Source organism: Oncorhynchus mykiss, chromosome 12 (genome assembly GCF_057628025.1).
Source record: "Oncorhynchus mykiss isolate SJ-2025 chromosome 12, ASM5762802v1, whole genome shotgun sequence".
Classification (NCBI taxonomy): domain Eukaryota; kingdom Metazoa; phylum Chordata; class Actinopteri; order Salmoniformes; family Salmonidae; genus Oncorhynchus; species Oncorhynchus mykiss.
The window spans coordinates 82,130,077-82,151,166 of NC_143033.1; the positions used below are offsets into that span (position 1 = coordinate 82,130,077).

The window sequence follows — 21,090 nt, forward strand, 5'->3', positions numbered from 1 at the left end:
TGACAATGCCACCAGCCATACTGCTCGTTCTGTGTGTGATTTCCTGCAAGACAGATATGTCAGTGTTTTACCATGGCCAGCAAAGAGCCCAGATCTCAATCCCATTGAGCACGCCTGGGACATGTTGGATCGGGGGGTGAGGGCTAGGGTCATTCCCCCCAGAAATGTCCGGGAACTTGCAGGTCCCTTGGTGGAAGAGTGGGGTAACATCTCACAGCAAGAACGGGCAAATCTGGTACAGTCCATGAGGTGCAGATGCACTGCAGTACTTGCAGCTGGTGGCCACACCAGATATTGATTTTGATATCTGTGGAACGTGTTCAGTTTATGTCTCAGTTGTTGAATCTTGTTATGTTCATACAAATATTTACACATGTTAAGTTTGCTGAAAATGAACGCAGTTCACAGTGAGAGGACATTTATTTTTTTGCTGAGTTTTACATTGTAACATTGCTCTTTGATTTGTTCCACTTGAACATTGTGACATTTAATTGGACACACCCTGTATTTTGAAAAATTGGACCAAATATGAACAGCCGTTGTATACTGTATACATCTTGCAGTCGACATGGAGCAGGAGAGCTCAAACACAGTTCACAGTAGCTGCAGTAGTGTCTGCTAGCTCCACTCAGTCTTCTCCACATTTAGGTTTTGACTGGACTGACTGTGCAGAGCCAACAAGTGGGCGGTCGACATTCAACACTAACAATAAGCAATCAGTGAATAAAAGTGCGGAAATAGCATAACAAGTGGGTGTTCCACATTAAGAGGAAGCTGTGCTTTTGTTGTTGAAGGAGGCAGCTTCTCAGTCTCTTATGCCCAACTCTCGCAACTGGCTCATTACTATGCCTGGCTCTGCTCTGCCAAGCAGGTCTCCACGCTGCCACTACCCTCTCTCTGCCTGTTTCTTTTCTTCCACACTGAGCCCTCTGCACCCCATGGCCTCACCCCGGCCTCCTTCCTGTGAATGTGGCACGGCATCTGCCACGGCCAATTCTCCTCACCGTCTGACTTCCTCCTCTCTGTGAGATAGACTTCTGCTCAGCTACAGTATAAGGTTCTCGCTCTGATATCTGGCAGCACGGTGCAGGTTGCCAGTCCACTCCGTGGGATACACCAAGATGGCCTGGTGCATGTAGCTGGTTCTTTTCTCATGGGGTGCCAGTCCATCCTCCCCTCCTCTTCTTCCGCTCCTTCTCTCTCCCTCCCTCCCCCTTTCTTCACCTACTCTCTTCCACTCCTGCCGAACTCACAGCAGGACAGTCAGCCCCAGATGTCTTTCCTCTAGTGTGTGCGTCAGACTCTAGTGTGTGTGTGTTTGTTGGTGTGCACGTGCGTGCATGTGTTGCTTCTTATTCAACTGCTGCTCATTTTCAGCTCCATAACTGCAAATGTAATCCCCCTGTTCTCTACAAATGTGTGCAGGGATTTGCATATATCCAATTAAAGCCCTGAACACAGCATATTTTAGTGCATTTGTGTGCAATACTGCCTCATGGGGTCACATAATGCAATTATTATACATTTGTTCTCACATTATCACACCACATCTTTTATCTGATCTATCCCTTAAATCATTGTTTTATATGTTCTAATAAATACAGTACCTCCGTTCTATTGGCGAACGTACAATCGCTGGAGAACAAACTGGATGAGTTCCATTTGAGACTATACTTTCAACGGGACCTGAAGAACTGTAATATGTCTTTCTCTGAGTTGTGGCTGAACTAGGACATGGACAATATACATTTAGCTGTTTTTTTCTATGCATCGGCAGGACAGAACGGCAGTGTCGGGTAAACTCAGAGGGAGGTGCGTGTCTCTTCGTTAACAACAGTTGGCGCGCGATCTGTAATATTAAAGATTCTGCTCTCCTGAGTAAGAATACCTCATGATCAGCTGTAAACTCTATTTAGCAAGAGCTTTCACCTATATTTTTCGTAGCTGTCTATTTACCACATCAAACCAGTGCTGGCATTAAGACCACACTTAACAAGCTGTATATGGCCATAAGCAAACAAGAAAATGCTCATCCAGAAACGGTGCTCCTAGTGGCAAGTGATTTTAATGCAGGAAATCTGAAATCCCTCTTACCTAATTTCTACCAGCATGTCACTTGTGCAACTAGAGGCAAAAAAACTCTAGATCACCTTTACTCCACACACAGAAACACATACAAAGCTGTCCCTCACCCCCCATTTGGCTAATCTGACCATAACTTAATCCTCCTGATTCATGCTTTAAATAAAAACTCAAAAAGGAAGTACCAGTGGTCCGTGAAGTGGCTGCTAAGCTACAGGAATATATTCCGGGATTTATCTGATGGCATTGAGAAGTTTACCACATCAGTCACCGGCTTCATTAATAAGTGCACAATGACATCCCCACAGTGACCGCATGTACGTAGGCACATATCCCAACCAGAAGAGGGATTAAAGGCAATCTCCGCAATGTGCTAAAAGCTAGAGCTAACGCTTTCAAGGAGCGGGACACGAATCCGGACGCTTATGAGAAATCCCGCTATGCCCTCCGATGAACCATCAAACAGGAAATGCGTCAATACAACAGATCGAATAGGCTCTGATGCTTGTCGGATGTGGCAGGGCTTGCAAACTATAACGGAGTACAAAGGGAAACCCAGCCAAGAGCTGCTCTGTGACACGAGCCTACCAGATGAGCTGAATGCCTTCTATGCTTGCTTCGAGGAGACAACACTGAACCATGCATGAGAGCACCAGCTGTTCTGGACGACTGTGTGATCTCTCTCTCCGTAGCCAATGTGAGTAAAACCTTTAAACAGGTTAACATTCACAAGGCCGCAGGGCCAAATGGATTACCAGGATGCATACTCAGAGCATGTGCTGACGAGCTGGCAAGTGTCTTCATTGACATTTTCAACCACTCTCTGACCCAGTCTGTAATACATACTGTACATGTTCAAGCAGACTACCATACCTGTGCCCAAGAACGCCAAGGTTACCTGTCTAAATGACTATCGCCCTGTAGCACTCACATCTGTAGGCATGAAATGCTTGGCTGGTCATGGCTCACATCAACACCATCATCCCAGACACCTTGGAGCTACTCCAATTTGCATACCGCTCCAACAGATCCACAGATGAGGGGATCTCTATTGCACTCCACACTGCCCTCCACACTGCCCTTTCTCACCTGTGCAAGAGGAACACATTTGTGAGAATGCTGTTCATTGACTACAGCTTAGCGTTCAAGACCAAAGTGCCCTCCAAGCTCATTGCTAAGGACCCTGCGATTGAACACCTCTCTCTGCAACTGGATCCTGGACTTCCTAACAGGCCTCCCCAGGCAGTGAGGGTAGGCAACATCACATCCGCCACGCAGACCCTCAACACGGGGGCCCCTCAGGGAGGCGTGCTTAGTCCACTCATGTACTCCCTGTTCACCCACGACTGTGTGGCTGCACACAACTCCAACACCATCATTATGTTTTTGGTGACACAACGGTGGTAGGCCTGATCACTGACGACGATGAGAACCTATAGGGAGGAGGTCAGAGACTTGGCAGTGGGGTGCCAGGAGAAAAACCTCTCCCTCAATGTCAGCAAGACAAAAGACCTGATTGTGGACTACAGGGAATGGAGGGCCGAACACTCCCCCATTCACATCAACGGGGCTTGTAGTAGAGTGCGTCGAGTTACTCTGTGTCCACATAGCTAAGGATGTACACACCAACCCAGTCGTGATGAGGGCACAACAATACCTCTTCCCCCTCAGGAGGCTGAAAAGATTTGGCACGGGTCCTCAGATTCTTAGAAAGTTCTAGAGCTGCATCACCACTTGGTATTGCAACTGCTTGGCACCTGACTATAAGGCGCTACAGAGGGTAGTGCTTACTGGCCAGTACATCACTGGACCCGAGCTAGCTGCCATCCAGGACCACTATACCAGGCGGTGTCAGTGGAAAGCCCTAAAAATTGTCAGACTCAAGACATCCAAGTCATAGACTGTTCTCTGTGCTACCGCACTGCAAGCTGTGCTGATGCACCAAGTTTGGAAACAACAGGACCCTGAACAGCTTCTACCCACAAGCCATAAGACTGCTAAATAGTTAGTCCGGGTAGCGATGTGGTTAACTATTTAACTATCTGCATTGAACTTTGACTTATCACATATGCTTCTGCTACTGTTTATATGTTTTTTATTCCTAGTTATATTTAAATATCTACCTCAATTACCTCATACCCCAGCACATCGACTCGGTACTGGTACTGTGTATATAGCCAAGTTGTCACTCGTTATGTATTTATTAATACTTTTATTATTACGTGTTTTAACTTTTCTATTATTTCACTATTTTCTTTCTCTCTGCGTTGTTGGGAAGGTAAGCATTTCACTGTTGTCCACACCTGTTGTTTACAAAGCATGTGACTAATACAATTAAATTAAATGTGATATTCAAGGTTATAAATGCCACTTTTCAGTGGGTTAGATGAGTTCCACCTGTCTGAACTGCTGCAAGGTATCATGGGTGTGTTAGAGAGACATCAGAAACGAGCTCAGCCTTTTAATTCTTAAACTGGGAACATTTTGACGCTGCACGGAATTTTACAACATGATGTCACAATCAGAACGATTGGGAACTTTTTCATGCAGGGGAGATTTTTACATGACACAAGGCCCTATACACAGGTGAAGCCACAGTATTTAGAACAGTATGTTGCTGTCAGATACACTACATGTGTAATGATATAGAATAGAAAGCTGTATATTGTTAAATCTACTGTTGCCCCCAGGGAAGGTAGGTATGCCACTGCTTGAGCCATGGTGAGGTTAAATGACTTCTCTATCTTTTCAAGGTGAGAGAATGTCTCGCAGCTCCTTCACTTCCCTTGCGGGAGTGTATTAGATTGACCATTCTGACTTTGCTACAGTATATCTGTCCTTAATAAAATACAGAGCAAATCCCTCCACACACACACACACACACACACACACACACACACACACACACACACACACACACACACACACACACACACACACACACACACACACACACACACACAAAGAAGGGTGAGGAATGCCAATGCCATTTTGGGAGTGAAAGTTTGCCACAGTAGACCATAGTGGGGGCAAATCATCCCATTTAGGAGCAGTCATGCTTGAAATTAAGCCTGGCGTGTTCATTTCCAATAGTAAAACATGCCACTACCCGACAAAAATGCAAACTGTCCAAGTTGAGTTATTTGAATGCCAGACACAGGGTATGATTTTACTGTAGGTCTTTGGGTTACTATGCAGGCCCACACTGCAATAAGATTAATTTCAGTCAGGTGAAGTGTACAAGGCTTGTGTTTGGGTGCTGTTTGGATGCACACACAGGCATACATCCATACAAGTGGCTTGACTAGTGCTCTGTATTCCTGAGTGAGGTGCAGGCAAAGAGAATTGAATCCACTCTTGAGTGAAGACCCCTTTTTGTTTTTGTACGCCTTTATACTGTCGTGTCTTTGCCATCACTAAAACTATTTATCAAATAACTCTCTGTAATTATTGTTACACGATTAAGCTGATTAATAATGTAACTGTAAATAACTAGGACGTCTGGGCACCAAAGAAAATATTCAGATTACAAAGTTATCATTTTCCTAATATAACTTTAAGATATTTATTATCTGATCAATTCATCCTCGAATTAATGAATTATTCTTTACCTCACGTTAGTCTCATTCCAAACGTTGTAAATTGTTGGTTATCTGCACGAACCCAGTCTTCACTATGAGTCATCAATACATCAATTGTCTTAAATCATTTATTTCCTAACTAAGTAATTCACAGAAATGCATAAACAAACAGTAGATAGTTACAAGGAAATGATAACGGAGTTTCCCTAGTGGGATAAACCGGTAACGCGGCTTGGTGGACAAAAGGGAAGTGGGGGTCAACTGAGATGAGACAACACACAGTTGATAATTATAACAATTGAAATGCTAATCCTTTGCACATGAACGCTCACTCATTCGGGAATAATTGCAATCAATATATATATTTACGCTCAGTGTGTCGTCGGGATCTCTGTTGAAAAGTTTGTTTCTGTTGGAGAGTTTGTCCTCTCTCTCTCTCTCGCTCTCTCTCTCTGCCCTGGTTATAATGGCTAGTTCAGAGTGACATTCATTCATGTCGTTATAGAATAGTTGTTTCGGCGGTTGTCGGTCTTCGCGTTCAATGCTACCGAATTCCTAGTTGCAGACTAGTAATTAATATCAAAGACTTGTCCTTATTCTGTCGCTATCGATAGTCTAAGAGTTTAACCATGTGGGATGGTTAAAAGATTCAGCAATCTATTCAAACCCTTATTTCCCTCTGTGGTAGAGGTACTGGTATGGTCTCAAACCTTGGCCCTCTCGTTATCGAGGTAAGCTGGTCTAGTGATAGAAAACCCAGGTGGGGGTTTTATTCGGAACATCGAAAAGGGCTGTCTCATGACGCCAGGTCCTGTCTGTGCCCCTGGGAGTGTGTCAATGACTTAGTGAAACTTTAAACAGAAATACAATTCTCTCACATTAACATCATTACATAGCACCCGTCATTTCACAAATAGTATCATCTTTACTCATTCATGTTGTACAACAACGAGATGTAAGCCTCATAACTGAGGCTATTGTATAAACAGCGTTATGGTAATGTGGCAGTCTCTCATGAGTTTCACAAAATTGTACCAAACGGACCAGTTCGTAGCTGGATTCTTCACTGATCTTTTATACCTTCTCCAGAACATAAATATATATATTTTTTGTTGTTGAATTTTACCCCCCTTTTCTCCCCAATTTCGTGGTATCCAATTGTTAGTAGTTACTATCTTGTCTCATTGCTACAACTCCCGTACGGGCTTGGGAGAGACTAAGGTCGAAAGTCATGCGATCTCCAAAACACAACCCAACCAAGCCGCACTGCTTCTTAACACAGCGCCCATCCAACCCGGAAGCCAGCCGCACCAATGTGTCGGAGGAAACACCGTGCACCTGGCGACCTGGTTAGCGTGCACTGCGCCTGGCCCGCCACAGGAGTCGCTAGTGCGCGATGAGACACCCCACGGACCTCCCGGTCGCGGCCGGCTGCGACAAAGCCTGGGCGCGAACCCAGAGTCTCTGGTGGCACATAAATATTGTTTGGACCTCCAGTTCTGTGAGGTGGAAGAAATTCCTTTGTTCTCTCTATGAAAACGCACTCTCTATACGGTGGCCATGAGGAGATAGTCTCCTCCAGGAATTTACGACCTCTCTGACCACAGCAGCCTGGGTGTAAGGAGACAGAGAGAGATGGTGCAGAGGTAGGGGGGTGGTGCTCACTGTGTCCAAAGAGGGCAACGTCATGACAATACAATTGACTGATGAAGCTCTAGTCTAAAGCAGGGATGGCTGACAAAGACTCTCTGCTCATTATCAAATCTACTGCAGAGGAACATTCTACCGTGCCTGTTTCCACCAGTTTGCAATTCCGACTAAATCAGTTGAGCAAACAAAAGCAAAATCGATAGCTTTTATTTGCAGGTGTGTGTGTGTGTGTGTGTTGACTGTTTGTGTCTGTTTATTCACACTGTTTATACAATAGCAGTCTAAGCCTTTCTGCTGTTATCGCAAAGCCCCGCTAGAACAGCTGTGAGCATGAACACATTCAGAAGACCACACAGCAAAGCATCTAAATCAACCACACAAACACTGTCATCCTTCATCTACATAGATCTATACAACTTAGCCTGGAAATTGTGCAATCAGGTTAATATGTTAACAAGATTTTGTGTGCAGAATGCACATTATGGACAAATGTGTTGTGCTGTATGGACCAGATCTGGGTCAAATTCAACTATTCAACAAACTCAACTAGTTTGATAGTATACAAATAAGTTGCATTGAATTTTGAGGTGGATAACATCTCATCTTTTAGCTACCATTATCTCTACCTCTGCTTATACCATGTCATTTACAGAACTGCTCTCCCTGTCTCCCCCTGCAATTACATTTCCTCTCCCAGAGGCTGTCCATCTCCCTTTAAAAAGGCAATGTGTTGACAATATTCCCGTCTGCTGTGCAATCACAAAAAAATCGTATAATTTGGAGGCAGACATAATTCAGCTGAAAACCGTTTGATTGCAGGGGCCATTTTGTGTCTGACAACCTCCTGAAACTTCAGCTCTAGCAAAGGGAAGCAATTACTCTGGCTGCTGACTAGTGCAATCTCCCTGCATCTGAAGAACACTCCAACATTAGAAACCTAGCCACTCTGTAAAGTGGAATCTGGAGGAATTAATCAAGACCTGTAATTAACATGTTTACCTTGTATCCTGGACTAATGTCAGTGTGTGTGGTGCTTGATTTGAGGCTCCTAAGCTGAATAGCAAAACTTAGACTGTTTCACAGTCAGTCAGAGAACACGAAGACTGTCATTATTGTTTCCCCCCAGCTATTTCTGGAAATTGTAACGAGTGGCCAATTTCCTGGACTCCAATTCTTGGTGTTACGGTCATTAGCATAAGTTGTAGCTGTAGAACTGTGTGCATTTCTGACAGCCAGAGAGATAAAAGTCTGGATAGGAGGCAGATAGCTGTCATTTTCATTCCAATGCCTCACTACCTCTTGCCCACGGTGTCATTTGGAAGCTTCTCCCTACTCAGCCATGCATTACGGACAGCAATGATATGGTAAATCAAGTATTTAGATATCCCTGTACATACTGCCTGCCTATCCGTTATCTCTCTGAGGTGATTGTGGGTCACTGATATGGCTTAATAATCAACAACATCAATGGTTATTGAGAGAGTCACTCCTATGAGAGAGTCAGGTAATATTGTGTTGACAGACATCAGAATATGTGAATAACAGGCAGGGTCCACCCTCTGTTTTGAAACATTTATTTAAAATTCCTTTGGCCATTTTACAAAGACTGCAGGTGTTTTTCCGAGCCAGGTGGGTGGTGTAGAGAAGGTTTTACAAAGGGAAATAAATTAAAATGTGTTTGTTTGCATTTTGGCAAGCAAGTGATTGTTTTCATGAAAATACATTTTTAGTGTGGAAAGTCTAAAAAGCTTAGACCTCTTGAGGTGAGCTGAGATGCATTGCTTGTTTTATTGCTCACGGCAACACATACACCTTTTAATTTCTCTACTAATTGCACATAGAGCGAGTAGCAAAGCAGTGGCTGAATTAGGAACATTTCTGCACCTCCACCTATCAGACTTCTGGTATCATTTCCCTTACACCCGGCACATTTAGTTGACGTGACTAGAGCTGGAAGCTCTGACGGCTGGGGCTCCTCATCTCTCTCTCACACACACCACTTGGGAGATGGCACACAACATTTATGGAAACTTCCAGGCCATTTCAGAGCATTAGAATTACCCCCCTTAAGGCATTTCAGCTTTTTACAGCAACGTAGTATGTCCCTGCTTTTTATAGGAGCAGAGTATGTCCCTGCTTTTTACAGGAGCAGAGTATGTCCGCTGCTTTTTATAGGAGCAGAGTATGTCCCTGCTTTTTACAGGAGCAGAGTATGTCCCTGCTTTTTAAAGGAGCAGAGTATGTCCGCTGCTTTTTAAAGGAGCAGAGTATGTCCCTGCTTTTTATAGGAGCAGAGTATGTCCGCTGCTTTTTATAGGAGCAGAGTATGTCCGCTGCTTTTTAAAGGAGCAGAGTATGTTCCTGCTTTTTATAGGAGCAGAGTATGTCCGCTGCTTTTTATAGGAGCAGAGTATGTCCGCTGCTTTTTATAGGAGCAGAGTATGTCCGCTGCTTTTTATAGGAGCAGAGTATGTCCCTGCTTTTTAAAGGAGCAGAGTATGTCCCTGCTTTTTAAAGGAGCAGAGTATGTCCCTGCTTTTTAAAGGAGCAGAGTATGTCCCTGCTTTTTAAAGGAACAGAGTATGTCCCTGCTTTTTAAAGGAGCAGAGTATGTCCCTGCTTTTTAAAGGAGCAGAGTATGTTCCTGCTTTTTAAAGGAGCAGAGTATGTTCCTGCTTTTTAAAGGAGCAGAGTATGTCCGCTGCTTTTTATAGGAGCAGAGTATGTCCGCTGCTTTTTATAGGAGCAGAGTATGTCCGCTGCTTTTTGAAGGAGCAGAGTATGTCCGCTACTTTTTAAAGGAGCAGAGTATGTCCGCTGCTTTTTAAAGGAGCAGAGTATGTCCGCTGCTTTTTAAAGGAGCAGAGTATGTCCGCTGCTTTTTAAAGGAGCAGAGTATGTTCCTGCTTTTTAAAGGAGCAGAGTATGTCCCTGCTTTTTATAGGAGCAGAGTATGTTCCTGCTTTTTAAAGGAGCAGAGTATGTCCGCTGCTTTTTAAAGGAGCAGAGTATGTCCGCTGCTTTTTATAGGAGCAGAGTATGTTCCTGCTTTTTAAAGGAGCAGAGTATGTCCCTGCTTTTTATAGGAGCAGAGTATGTTCCTGCTTTTTATAGGAGCAGAGTATGTCCGCTGCTTTTTATAGGAGCAGAGTATGTCCGCTGCTTTTTATAGGAGCAGAGTATGTCCGCTGCTTTTTATAGGAGCAGAGTATGTCCGCTGCTTTTTACAGGAGCAGAGTATGTCCCTGCTTTTTACAGGAGCAGAGTATGTCCGCTGCTTTTTATAGGAGCAGAGTATGTCCACTGCTTTTTAAAGGAGCAGAGTATGTCCGCTGCTTTTTACAGGAGCAGAGTATGTCCGCTGCTTTTTACAGGAGCAGAGTATGTCCGCTGCTTTTTATAGGAGCAGAGTATGTCCGCTGCTTTTTACAGGAGCAGAGTATGTCCGCTGCTTTTTACAGGAGCAGAGTATGTCCGCTGCTTTTTAAAGGAGCAGAGTATGTCCCTGCTTTTTATAGGAGCACAGTATGTTCCTGCTTTTTATAGGAGCAGAGTATGTCCGCTGCTTTTTATAGGAGCAGAGTATGTCCGCTGCTTTTTAAAGGAGCAGAGTATGTCCGCTGCTTTTTAAAGGAGCAGAGTATGTCCGCTGCTTTTTAAAGGAGCAGAGTATGTCCCTGCTTTTTAAAGGAGCAGAGTATGTCCCTGCTTTTTATAGGAGCAGAGTATGTCCGCTGCTTTTTAAAGGAGCAGAGTATGTCCCTGCTTTTTATAGGAGCAGAGTATGTCCGCTGCTTTTTAAAGGAGCAGAGTATGTCCCTGCTTTTTACGGGAGCAGAGTATGTCCCTGCTTTTTACGGGAGCAGAGTATGTCCGCTGCTTTTTAAAGGAGCAGAGTATGTCCGCTGCTTTTTAAAGGAGCAGAGTATGTCCATGCTTTTTACGGGAGCAGAGTATGTCCCTGCTTTTTACGGGAGCAGAGTATGTCCCTGCTTTTTACGGGAGCAGAGTATGTCCCTGCTTTTTACGGGAGCAGAGTATGTCCCTGCTTTTTACGGGAGAAGAGTATGTCCCTGCTTTTTACGGGAGCAGAGTATGTCCATGCTTTTTACGGGAGCAGAGTATGTCCCTGCTTTTTACGGGAGCATAGTATGTCCATGCTTTTTACGGGAGCAGAGTATGTCCCTGCTTTTTACGGGAGCAGAGTATGTCCATGCTTTTTACGGGAGCAGAGTATGTCCCTGCTTTTTACGGGAGCAGAGTATGTCCCTGCTTTTTACGGGAGCAGAGTATGTCCCTGCTTTTTACGGGAGCAGAGGATGTCCCTGCTTTTTACGGGAGCAGAGGATGTCACTGCTTTTTACGGGAGCAGAGTATTTCAGCTGCTTTTTTACTGTGTCTTGTTCCCTTCATTGTGTGGATATGCAGTCTTACTTATATTATAGGGAACTGGACAATGTGTAGTATTTATTTTCCAAGTCTGTTGTTATTCTCCGTGTCGATTGTTAATATACATTCCTCTCATATTGACAGTGGATATACAGTACCAGTCAAAAGTTTGGACACACCTACTCATTCAAGGGTTTTTCTTTCTTTTGACTATTTTCTACATTGTAGAATAAATGTGAAGACATCAAACCTATGAAGTAACACATGCCAAGAGTGTGCAAAGCTGTCATCAAGGCCAAGGGTGGCTACTTTGACGAATCTCAAATCTCAAATATATTTTGATTTGTTTAACAGTTTTTTAATTACTACATGATTCCATATGTGATATTTCATAGTTGTGATGTCTTCACTATTATAATACAATGGAAAAAATGTTAAAAATAAAGAAAAACCCTTGAATGAGTAGGTGTGTCCAAACTTTTGACTGGTACTGTATCTACAGTGATGAAGTTGTGTTGTGACGTGTTTGCGGTGTCTAAGCTGAGCTTCTGTGTGTGTGTGCAGGTTTCTTGGGGTCCCCCCTGGAAGAGGAAGCTGCCCCCTGACAGGACCTCTGCCCTTTGACCTCATCTACACAGACTACCATGGCCTGCAGCAGATGAGGCAGCACATGGGTCTCTCTCTGAGGAAGCACAAGTCAGTGGGTTTTTATAATATATTTTTATATGCAGTTGCGGTCAAAAATCTGCACTTTACAATGCAGTGCAATGGAGCAGAATGTTCTGATTTCTCTTTTCAAAACTGGTTGAATGGCAATTTTTACCCTGTAGGCACCTGCAACTTACCACAGGTGAGATAGATTACACAAAAACGAGAATCACACACAAAATTAATTAGAATATTTTATAAGTTAGTCCAGGCCATTATTTTTTTTACTTGAAGAGAAAAATCGCAATTTCAGTTTAGATTTTTTTCTTTCTTGGTCCTGTGCAGTTCTAAATCAAAGAAATATTAGTCTTATTTTAGAAGAATTAGTAAATCGTGCAAGGGTGCCAAAATATTTGACCACAACTGTATGTGTGTTTGTGGGTGTGTGCTTACTGTGAGTGTAGGCATGGAATGTACAATGCACCATATCAAATATGAATTCATCTCTTCTGGGGGAGGAACAGACTTGTCCATAAGATGCGTAAGTTAAACTGTCTGTGTGTTTCTTTGTTGCTGGCATTTCTGTTGTGCTGATTAATCATTGGCTTATTGGCCTGATGCCCTTATTGGCTGGTATTTGGTCAGCTGGTTGGTCCCCTGTGAGTCACCATAGCACTTCCAGGGGGAATCTGCATGAGAGCAGCCCACACAGTGATCAATTGGGTAAATAATGAGTCCCAGATTGACTAATAGCAATGCGAAATAGCACAGTGGAGAAATGGCACCGCTTAAAGCCCCTGAGTTCTCTGGATACATTTTGAACTTTGCAATGTACAGGAATTTGCCCGAGGCCCACAAAGTGTCGACTAAGCAAATAAAACATGTAATTATTGGTCCTAGTTATTGCATGACAATTTTAAGTGATAGGATTGTAAAAGTGAAAATGATAATGTTTCTATTTCTTGGTTGGAGAGAAACTAATATGTCTGGGGTGTGATAAATCTGTTCTGTTATATTACATTATACTGTGGAGTAGTGTCCCAGTCTGTTTTGTCCCTAGCTGCATATTCAATTTCCTGTTCCACAACCTCCATTTAGCTCATTATACACATGCATGCACTCAAACATCAGCACACTTGCATGTGAACCCTAAAGCTACCCCACTGCTTATAATTAACTATAAGTTAAAAGTAGACATTAATATGTCATAGATGCAGAAAGAATACAGCATAGTGGTCAATTTCCACGACAACTAAGAGCTTTGAAGCGTGAGTCTCAACTTCTCCTTTTTTGTCCTGTGGCTACCACATTACAAAAGTGGGAGGTGAACCTGTGCACATGCACAGATGCTTTGTGTGACTGTGTGAAAGCAAAGTCGTGCATCTCGCTCATCGCATTATCTGCGATGCTGCTCGTGGCAACATAATTTCACTCAGTCTACCTTTAACTATCTAAGATGAGCCAAATGCATTTTCTACAGCTCAGGGCTCCATCTACTGTGTGCACTGCCTGTAGCACAGTATACCCCGGTATGGTACAGGAACGGTATGAAGGTGTGCAAATCTGGGTACTGCCCTACCCTATCTCGCGCCCACACACACACAAACACACTAATATTATTATAGAGACCACATGAGGTTGGTGGCACCTTAACTGGGGAGGACGGGCTCGTGGTAATGACTGGAGCGGAATGAGTGGAATAGTATCAAATACATCAAACACATGGAATGGCATCATACACCTGCTAACCCTCTGCTCCTTTTCACGGCCATTGTTATGAGCCGTTCTCCCCTCAGCAGCCTCCTGTGATAGAGGCAAACACAGCACAATATTTGTAGTGCACACACTATTGTTTGCGATCACACAATGAAGCTCACTCAAGGTCACGTGATTAGCCGATGTGTATCAACTGTCCAGGCTAATACTTTAATTTCCTCTGCAGGCCCCCAGACTGCTTAGATGCAGGACACTGATAAATCAACCAGATCTGATAATATCCCTTGATTCCTTCAGTCTGGATATGCAGAGCTGAGGAAGCTGGGAGATAAAACAATGCTCCATGCTCGACTCACCCTCTCAGTATTCTCAAATGGCTTCCATTCCCTATCCTTCCTCAACCTTTCTCATTCCGTCCTCTTCCTTTCCCTATCCCCCTTCTTCCATTCCCTATCCTTCCTCAACCTTTCCCATTCCGTCCTCTTCCTTTCCCTATCCCCCTTCTTCCTTTCCCTATCCTTCCTTTCCGTATCCCCCTTCTTCCTTTCCCTATCCTTCCTTTCCCTATCCTTCCTCTTCCTTTCCCATTCCGTCCTCTTCCTTTCCCTATCCCCCTTCTTCCTTTCCCTATCCTTCCTTTCCCTATCCTTCCTCTTCCTTTCCCATTCCGTCCTCTTCCTTTCCCTATCCTTCCTTTCCCTATCCTTCCTTTCCCTATCCTTCCTTTCCCTATCCTTCCTTTTCCTTTCCCTGTCCATCCTCTTCCTTTCCTTGTCCTTCTTTCTTTCCCTATCCTTCCTTTCCCTATCCCCCTTCTTCCTTTCCCTATCCTTCCTTTCCCTATCCTTCCTCTTCCTTTCCCATTCCGTTCTCTTCCTTTCCCTATCCCCCTTCTTCCTTTCCCTATCCTTCCTTTTCCTATCCCCCTTCTTCCTTTCCCTATCCTTCCTTTTCCTATCCCCCTTCTTCCTTTCCCTATCCTTCCTTTCCCTATCCTTCCTTTCCCTATCCTTGTCCTTCTTTCTTTCCCTATCCTTCCTATTTTCTTATTTTTTCATCTAATCTAAAGTAGCGAAGCGCATGCCCCACCCATCTGAGGATCTGTTTTTTTCAGCCATCTATTTCCTGTGTTTGAGGGCTGCAAAATCCACTTGTTACATAAATCTCTGTGGACTGATTGTTTTTTGTGACTGATCATACTCTTGCTTGCACCTGTCGTTTTTTCCCCGTTAATGTTACGACAACGGAAATGTTTGTAAAGACATGTCAAACACACCCCGGTAATGGCTGAAATGGGCTCAATGGGATACATTGGCTGTTAGTTGAATCGAGAAGAACACTAAAGCTTCATCTGGAATTGAACGTATCGTCTCGACACATCACAAGAAAGAGAAGATAACTTTATTTTGATAGGTGTACGTTTTTTTGTGGAATTGAAAAAAGTTCTAATTTAATACAGTTGAAATGTTTACAAATTAGATGCACTGAAATGAAAGCAATTTCTGAAAATGAACTCAGATTATAGTGATATTATGTCTGATCTCGCAAACAATGTAAAGTATGTTTAGATAGGCGTAATCGTGTTGATACCCTTTTATCCGAGGGTAACCTGCTATTGACACACTTGCTGAATTATGCAAGAGAATGTGACAACAACCGTTATTAATCAGGCAGTCTAGACAGTGCAGGTGAGTGCAGATAGGGTAGACAGAGCAGGTGGGTGCAGATAGGGTAGACAGAGCAGGTGGGTGCAGATAGGGTAGACAGAGCAGGTGGGTGCAGATAGGGTAGACAGAGCAGGTGGGTGCAGATAGGGTAGACAGAGCAGGTAGGGTAGACAGAGCAAGTGTTTGGTGGTTGCAGCCCTGTTCCTCACCTTTTATGTTGATGCATTCATACACTGAAGAAAAATATAAACACAACATGTAAAGTGTTGGTCCAATGTTTCATGAGCTGAAATTAAAGATCCCATACATTTTCCATACGCACAAAAAGCTTATTTCTCTGAAATGTTTTGCACAAATTTGTTTAAATCCCTGTTAGTTAGCATTTCTCCTTTGCAAATATACTCCATCCACCTGACAGGTATGGTATATTAAGAAGCTGATTAAATATCATGATCATTACACAGGTGCACCTTGTGCTAGGGACAATAAAAGGCCACTCTAAAATGTGCAGTTTTGTCACACAATGCCATGCCATAGGTGTCTCAAGTTTTGAGGGACCGTGCAATGACTGCAGGAATATCCACCAGAGTGGTTGCCAGATACATTTTTATGTTATCTACCATAAGCCGCCTCCAAAGTCATTTTTGAGAATTTGGCAGTACGGCCAATCGGCTTCACAACCACAGACCACGTGTATGGCGTTATGAGGGCGAGCAGTTTGCTGTTCACATTGTGAACAGAGGGCCCCATGGTGGCGATGGGGTTATGGTATGGGCAGGCATAAGCTACGGACAAAGAACACAATTGCATTTTATCGATAGTAATTTGAATGGACAGAGATACCGTGACGAGATCTTGAGGCCCATTGTCATGCCATTCATCCACCTCTCATGTTTCAGCATGATGATGCACAGCCCCATGTTACAAGGATCTTTACACATTTCCTAGAAAATGTCCCAGTTCTTCCATGGCCTGCATACTCACCAGACATGTCACCCATTGAGCATGTTTGGGATGCTCTGGATTAGAGGTCGACCGATTAATCGGAATGGCTGATTAATTAGAGCCGATTTCAAGTTTTCATAACAATTGTAAATCGGTATTTTTGGACACCGATTTTGCAGATTTTTTTAATCTAGGCAAGTCCGTTAAGAACACATTCTTATTTTCAATGACGGCCTAGGAACGGTGGGTTTAACTGCCTTGTTCAGGGGCAGAACGGCAGATTTTTACCTTGTCAGCTCGGGGGACTCAATCTTGCAACCTTACAGTTAACTAGACCAGCGCTCTAACCACCTGCCTCTCATTGCACTCCATGAGGAGCCTGCCTGTTACGCGAATGCAGTAGAAGCCAAGGTAAGTTGCTAGCTAGCATTTAAACGTATCTTATAAAAAACAATCAATCAATCATAATCACTAGTTAATTAACTACACATGGTTGATGATATTACTAGTTTATCTAGCGTGTCCTGCGTTGCATATAATCGATGCAACGCAGGGGATGATGTAACAAAAGCGCATTTGCAAAAAAAGCACAATCATTGTACGACTGTACCTAACCACAATGCCTTTCTTAAAATCAATACACAGAAGTATATATTTTTAAACCTGCATATTTAGCTAAAAGAAAGGTTAGCAGGCAATATTAACCAGGTGAAATTGTGTCACTTCTCTTGCGTTCATTGCGCGCAGAGTCAGGGTATATGCAACAGTTTGGGCAGCCTGGCTCATTGCGAACTAATTTGCCAGAATTTTACGTAATTATGACATAACATTGAAGGTTGTGCAATGTAACAGGAATATTTAGACTAATGGATGCCAACCCTTAGATAAAATACTTAAGGGTTCCGTATTTCACTGAAATAATAAACGTTTTGTTTTCGAAATGATAGTTTCCGGATTCGACCATATTAATGACCAAAGGCTCGTATTTCTGTGTTATTATATTATAACTAAGTCTATGATTTGATAGAGCAGTCTGACTGAGGGTAGGCACCAGCAGGCTCGTAAGCATTCATTCAAACAGCACTTCTGTACGTTTTGCCAGCAGCTCTTCGCAAGCACCGCGCTGTTTATGGCTTCAAGCCTATCAGCCTAATGGCAGGTGTAACCGATGTAAAATGGCTAGCTAGTTAGCGGGGTGCGCGCTAATAGCGTTTCAAACGTCACTCGCTCTGAGACTTTGAGTAGTTGTTCCCCTTGCTCTGCATGGGTAACGCTGCTTCGAGGGTGGCTGTTGTCGATGTGTTCCTGGTTCGAGCCCAGGGAGGAGCGAGGAGAGGGACGGAAGCTATACTGTTTTATGAGCTATAATTCAGTCAATATCTGATGGATTATAAAAATGTTAAAAGTTTGGAGTATGTTCATCCATTGTCCAACACAGGAGGTTGGTGGCACCTTAATAGGGGAGGATGACCACATGATAATGGCTGGAGCGGTTTCCAAAGTGTTTGATGCCATTCCATTTGCTCTGTTCCAGCCATTATTAAGAGCCGACTATTAGGAAGCAGCCCCTCACACATTATGCCCCAGCAATGTCAGAGACCCACCAAAGAAGGGAGGTATCCTTGCTGTGTTTGGAGGTGGTTGCATTGCTGTGAGTAAGAGCTCTCCATTTATCTCCCCTGTGGTGTATAGTAGCCTAGCAGCTTGTGATTTGAAGTCAATTTCCCCCCACCTGGAGGGCAGGCTGAGCCCAGCACACTGAGGGAGAGGAGAGGCACGGTGACATCCATCACCTTTGACTACTTTACGGTTCAAGTCTCCTGGGCTTGGTTCCCATACCACTGCTTGTTATGGGCTTTTACCAGATAAATATTATTTTCATCGCAACAGGAGGCAATGTCTATCTATGTTCTGCTATTTTGACATACAGAACCCATTCATTCTCCCACCTCTTTCCTCTGTCTCTCAGGTGCCACATCCGTGTGATTGACACATTTGGCACAGAGCCGGCATACAACCATGAGGACTACGCCACCCTGCACGGCTACAGGACCAACTGGGGCTACTGGAACCTCAACTGCAGGCAGTACATGACCATGTTCCGTGAGTGAACTCTGAGCATAATCTCTCTTTTGACACTGGATGTGAGGGGAATGGTGTTGCGCTTGTTTATCAGGTATCAACCTCAGAAAGAGAGAAAGTAGGAAAGGGTAATAGGGATTTTAGTGGAGGTTTGGCTTTTGGAGTGTGTGTGTGTGGGCACAGATGTTGTGGGGCACTTGTGTGGGCCTCTGGCCTCTCATAGTGGAAGCTCAGGGTCAGAGAGACGAGAAGGAGCTTGGGAGGGTAACAGCAGTTGTGGCCAAACAGATGCCTAGAGCTAGACACTAGAACTTAGCACCATAGGCTCTCACTGGCACGCACGCACGCAGAGCTCAAACATCCAGCTGGGATCAGTGGAAGGAGAGGAGACTTCAGCTGTGTTTGTGCTCTTCCAATTAACTCAGTGAGCATAGCTTCTGTGGAAGTATTGCCGTTTTGGAAAAACACATTGTAATTGCAAGCCACACTCATATTGGGTTTGAAATAGGAACACGTTATTTATATATATATATTTATATATATATATATATATATATATATATATATATATATATATATATATATATATATATATATATATATATATATATATATATATATATATATATATATATATATATATATATGATTCTCATGGCTATTTTGTTTTTTACGTTTACTGGGAATACTCAGGCCTTGCTTTGTTTCCTGGTTTATAGAGTGACCACTGTCCTTCTCTTAGGTGATGTGGTCCCAGCTGGCCCAATCAATTCCTTTAACCACTGTCTCTATATTCCTACAACTTACTCAACATGCTTCTGACTTTCATCTGAAACTGAATGTCAATATTTAGTTTAGTGTTTGGCTGTCACGTGTGCTCCCTTTCCGGCCTCTAGATCACCAGGCTGCTCGTTATGGCGCACACCTGTCACCATCGTTACGTGCACCTGCAGGTCTTCAGACTCACCTGGACTCCATCACTTTCTTGATTACCTGCCCTATATACAGTTGAAGTTGGAAGTTTACATACATTTAAACTTAGTTTTTCACAATTCCTGACATTTAATCCTAGTAAAAATTCCCTGTCTTAGGTCAGTTATGATCACCACTTTATTTTAAGAATGTGAAATGTCAGAATAATAGTAGAGAGAATGATTTATTTCAGCTTTCATTTATTTCATCACATTCCCAGTTGGTCAGAAGTTTACATGCTACCAAATACTAATTGAGTGTATTGCCTTAAATAATTTTAACTTGGGTCAAACGTTTCAGGTAGCCTACCACAAGCCTCCCACAATAAATTGGGTGAATTTTGGCCCATTCCTCCTGACAGAGCTGATGTAACGAGGTCAGGTTTGTAGGCCTCCTCGCTCGCACACACTTTTTCAGTTCCTTCCCACACATTGAGGTCAGGCCTTTGTGATGGCCACTCCAATATCTTGACTTTGTTGTCCTTCAGCCATTTTGCCACAACTTTGGAAGTATGCTTGGGGTCATTGTCCATTTGGAAGACCCATTTGTGACCAAGCTTTAACTTCCTGACTGATGTCTTGAGATGTTGCTTCAATATATCCACATCATTTTACTTCCTCATGATGCCATCTATTTTGTGAAGTGCACCAGTCCATCCTGCAGCAAAGCACCCCCACAACATGATGCTGCCAACCCCGTGCTTCACGGTTGGGATGGTGTTCTTGAGCTTGCAAGCATCCCCCTTTTGTCCCCATGTGCAGTTACAAACCGTAGTCTGGCTTTTTAATGGCGGTTTTGGAGCAGTGGCTTCTTCCTTGCTGAGTGGCCTTTCAGGTTATGTCGATATAGGACTCATTTTACTGTGGATATAGAAACTTTTGTACCTGTTTCCTCCAGAATCTTCACACGGTCCTTTACTGTTGTTCTGGGATTGATTTGCACTTTTCGCACCAAAGTAGGTTCATCTCTAGGAGACAGAACGCGTCTCCTTCCTAAGTGATGTGACGGCTGCGTGGTCCCATGGTGTTTATACTTGCGTACTATTGTTTGTACAGATGAACGTGGTACCTTCAGGCATTTGGAAATTGCTCCCAAGGATGAACCAGAATTGTGGAGGTCTACAATTTTTTGGGGCGAGTTCTTTTGATTTTCCCATGTGTCATGCAAACAGGCACTGAGTTTGAAGGTAGGCCTTGAAATACATCCACGGGTACACCTCCAATTGACTCAAATGATGTCAATTAGCCTATCAGAAGCATCTAAAGTCATGATATAATTTGCTGGAGTTTTCCAAACTGTTAAAAGGCACAGCCAACTTAGTGTATGTAAACTTCTGACCCACTGGAATTGTGATACAG

The 21,090-nt window shown here is 43.5% G+C and overlaps 1 protein-coding gene across 2 annotated transcripts in view; it reads left to right on the forward strand.

Annotated features, from left to right (window-relative positions):
* Positions 1-21,090, forward strand: part of LOC110538520 (alpha-1,6-mannosylglycoprotein 6-beta-N-acetylglucosaminyltransferase B) — a 77,398-nt gene that overhangs the window by 43,074 nt on the left and 13,234 nt on the right. For both annotated transcript variants that reach the window (XM_090193684.1, XM_036938602.2), the window contains exons 9-10: positions 12,267-12,398; positions 18,648-18,781. In XM_090193684.1, the coding sequence (XP_090049810.1) occupies positions 12,267-12,398; positions 18,648-18,781 (266 nt within the window). The remainder of the gene's footprint in view (positions 1-12,266; positions 12,399-18,647; positions 18,782-21,090) is intronic.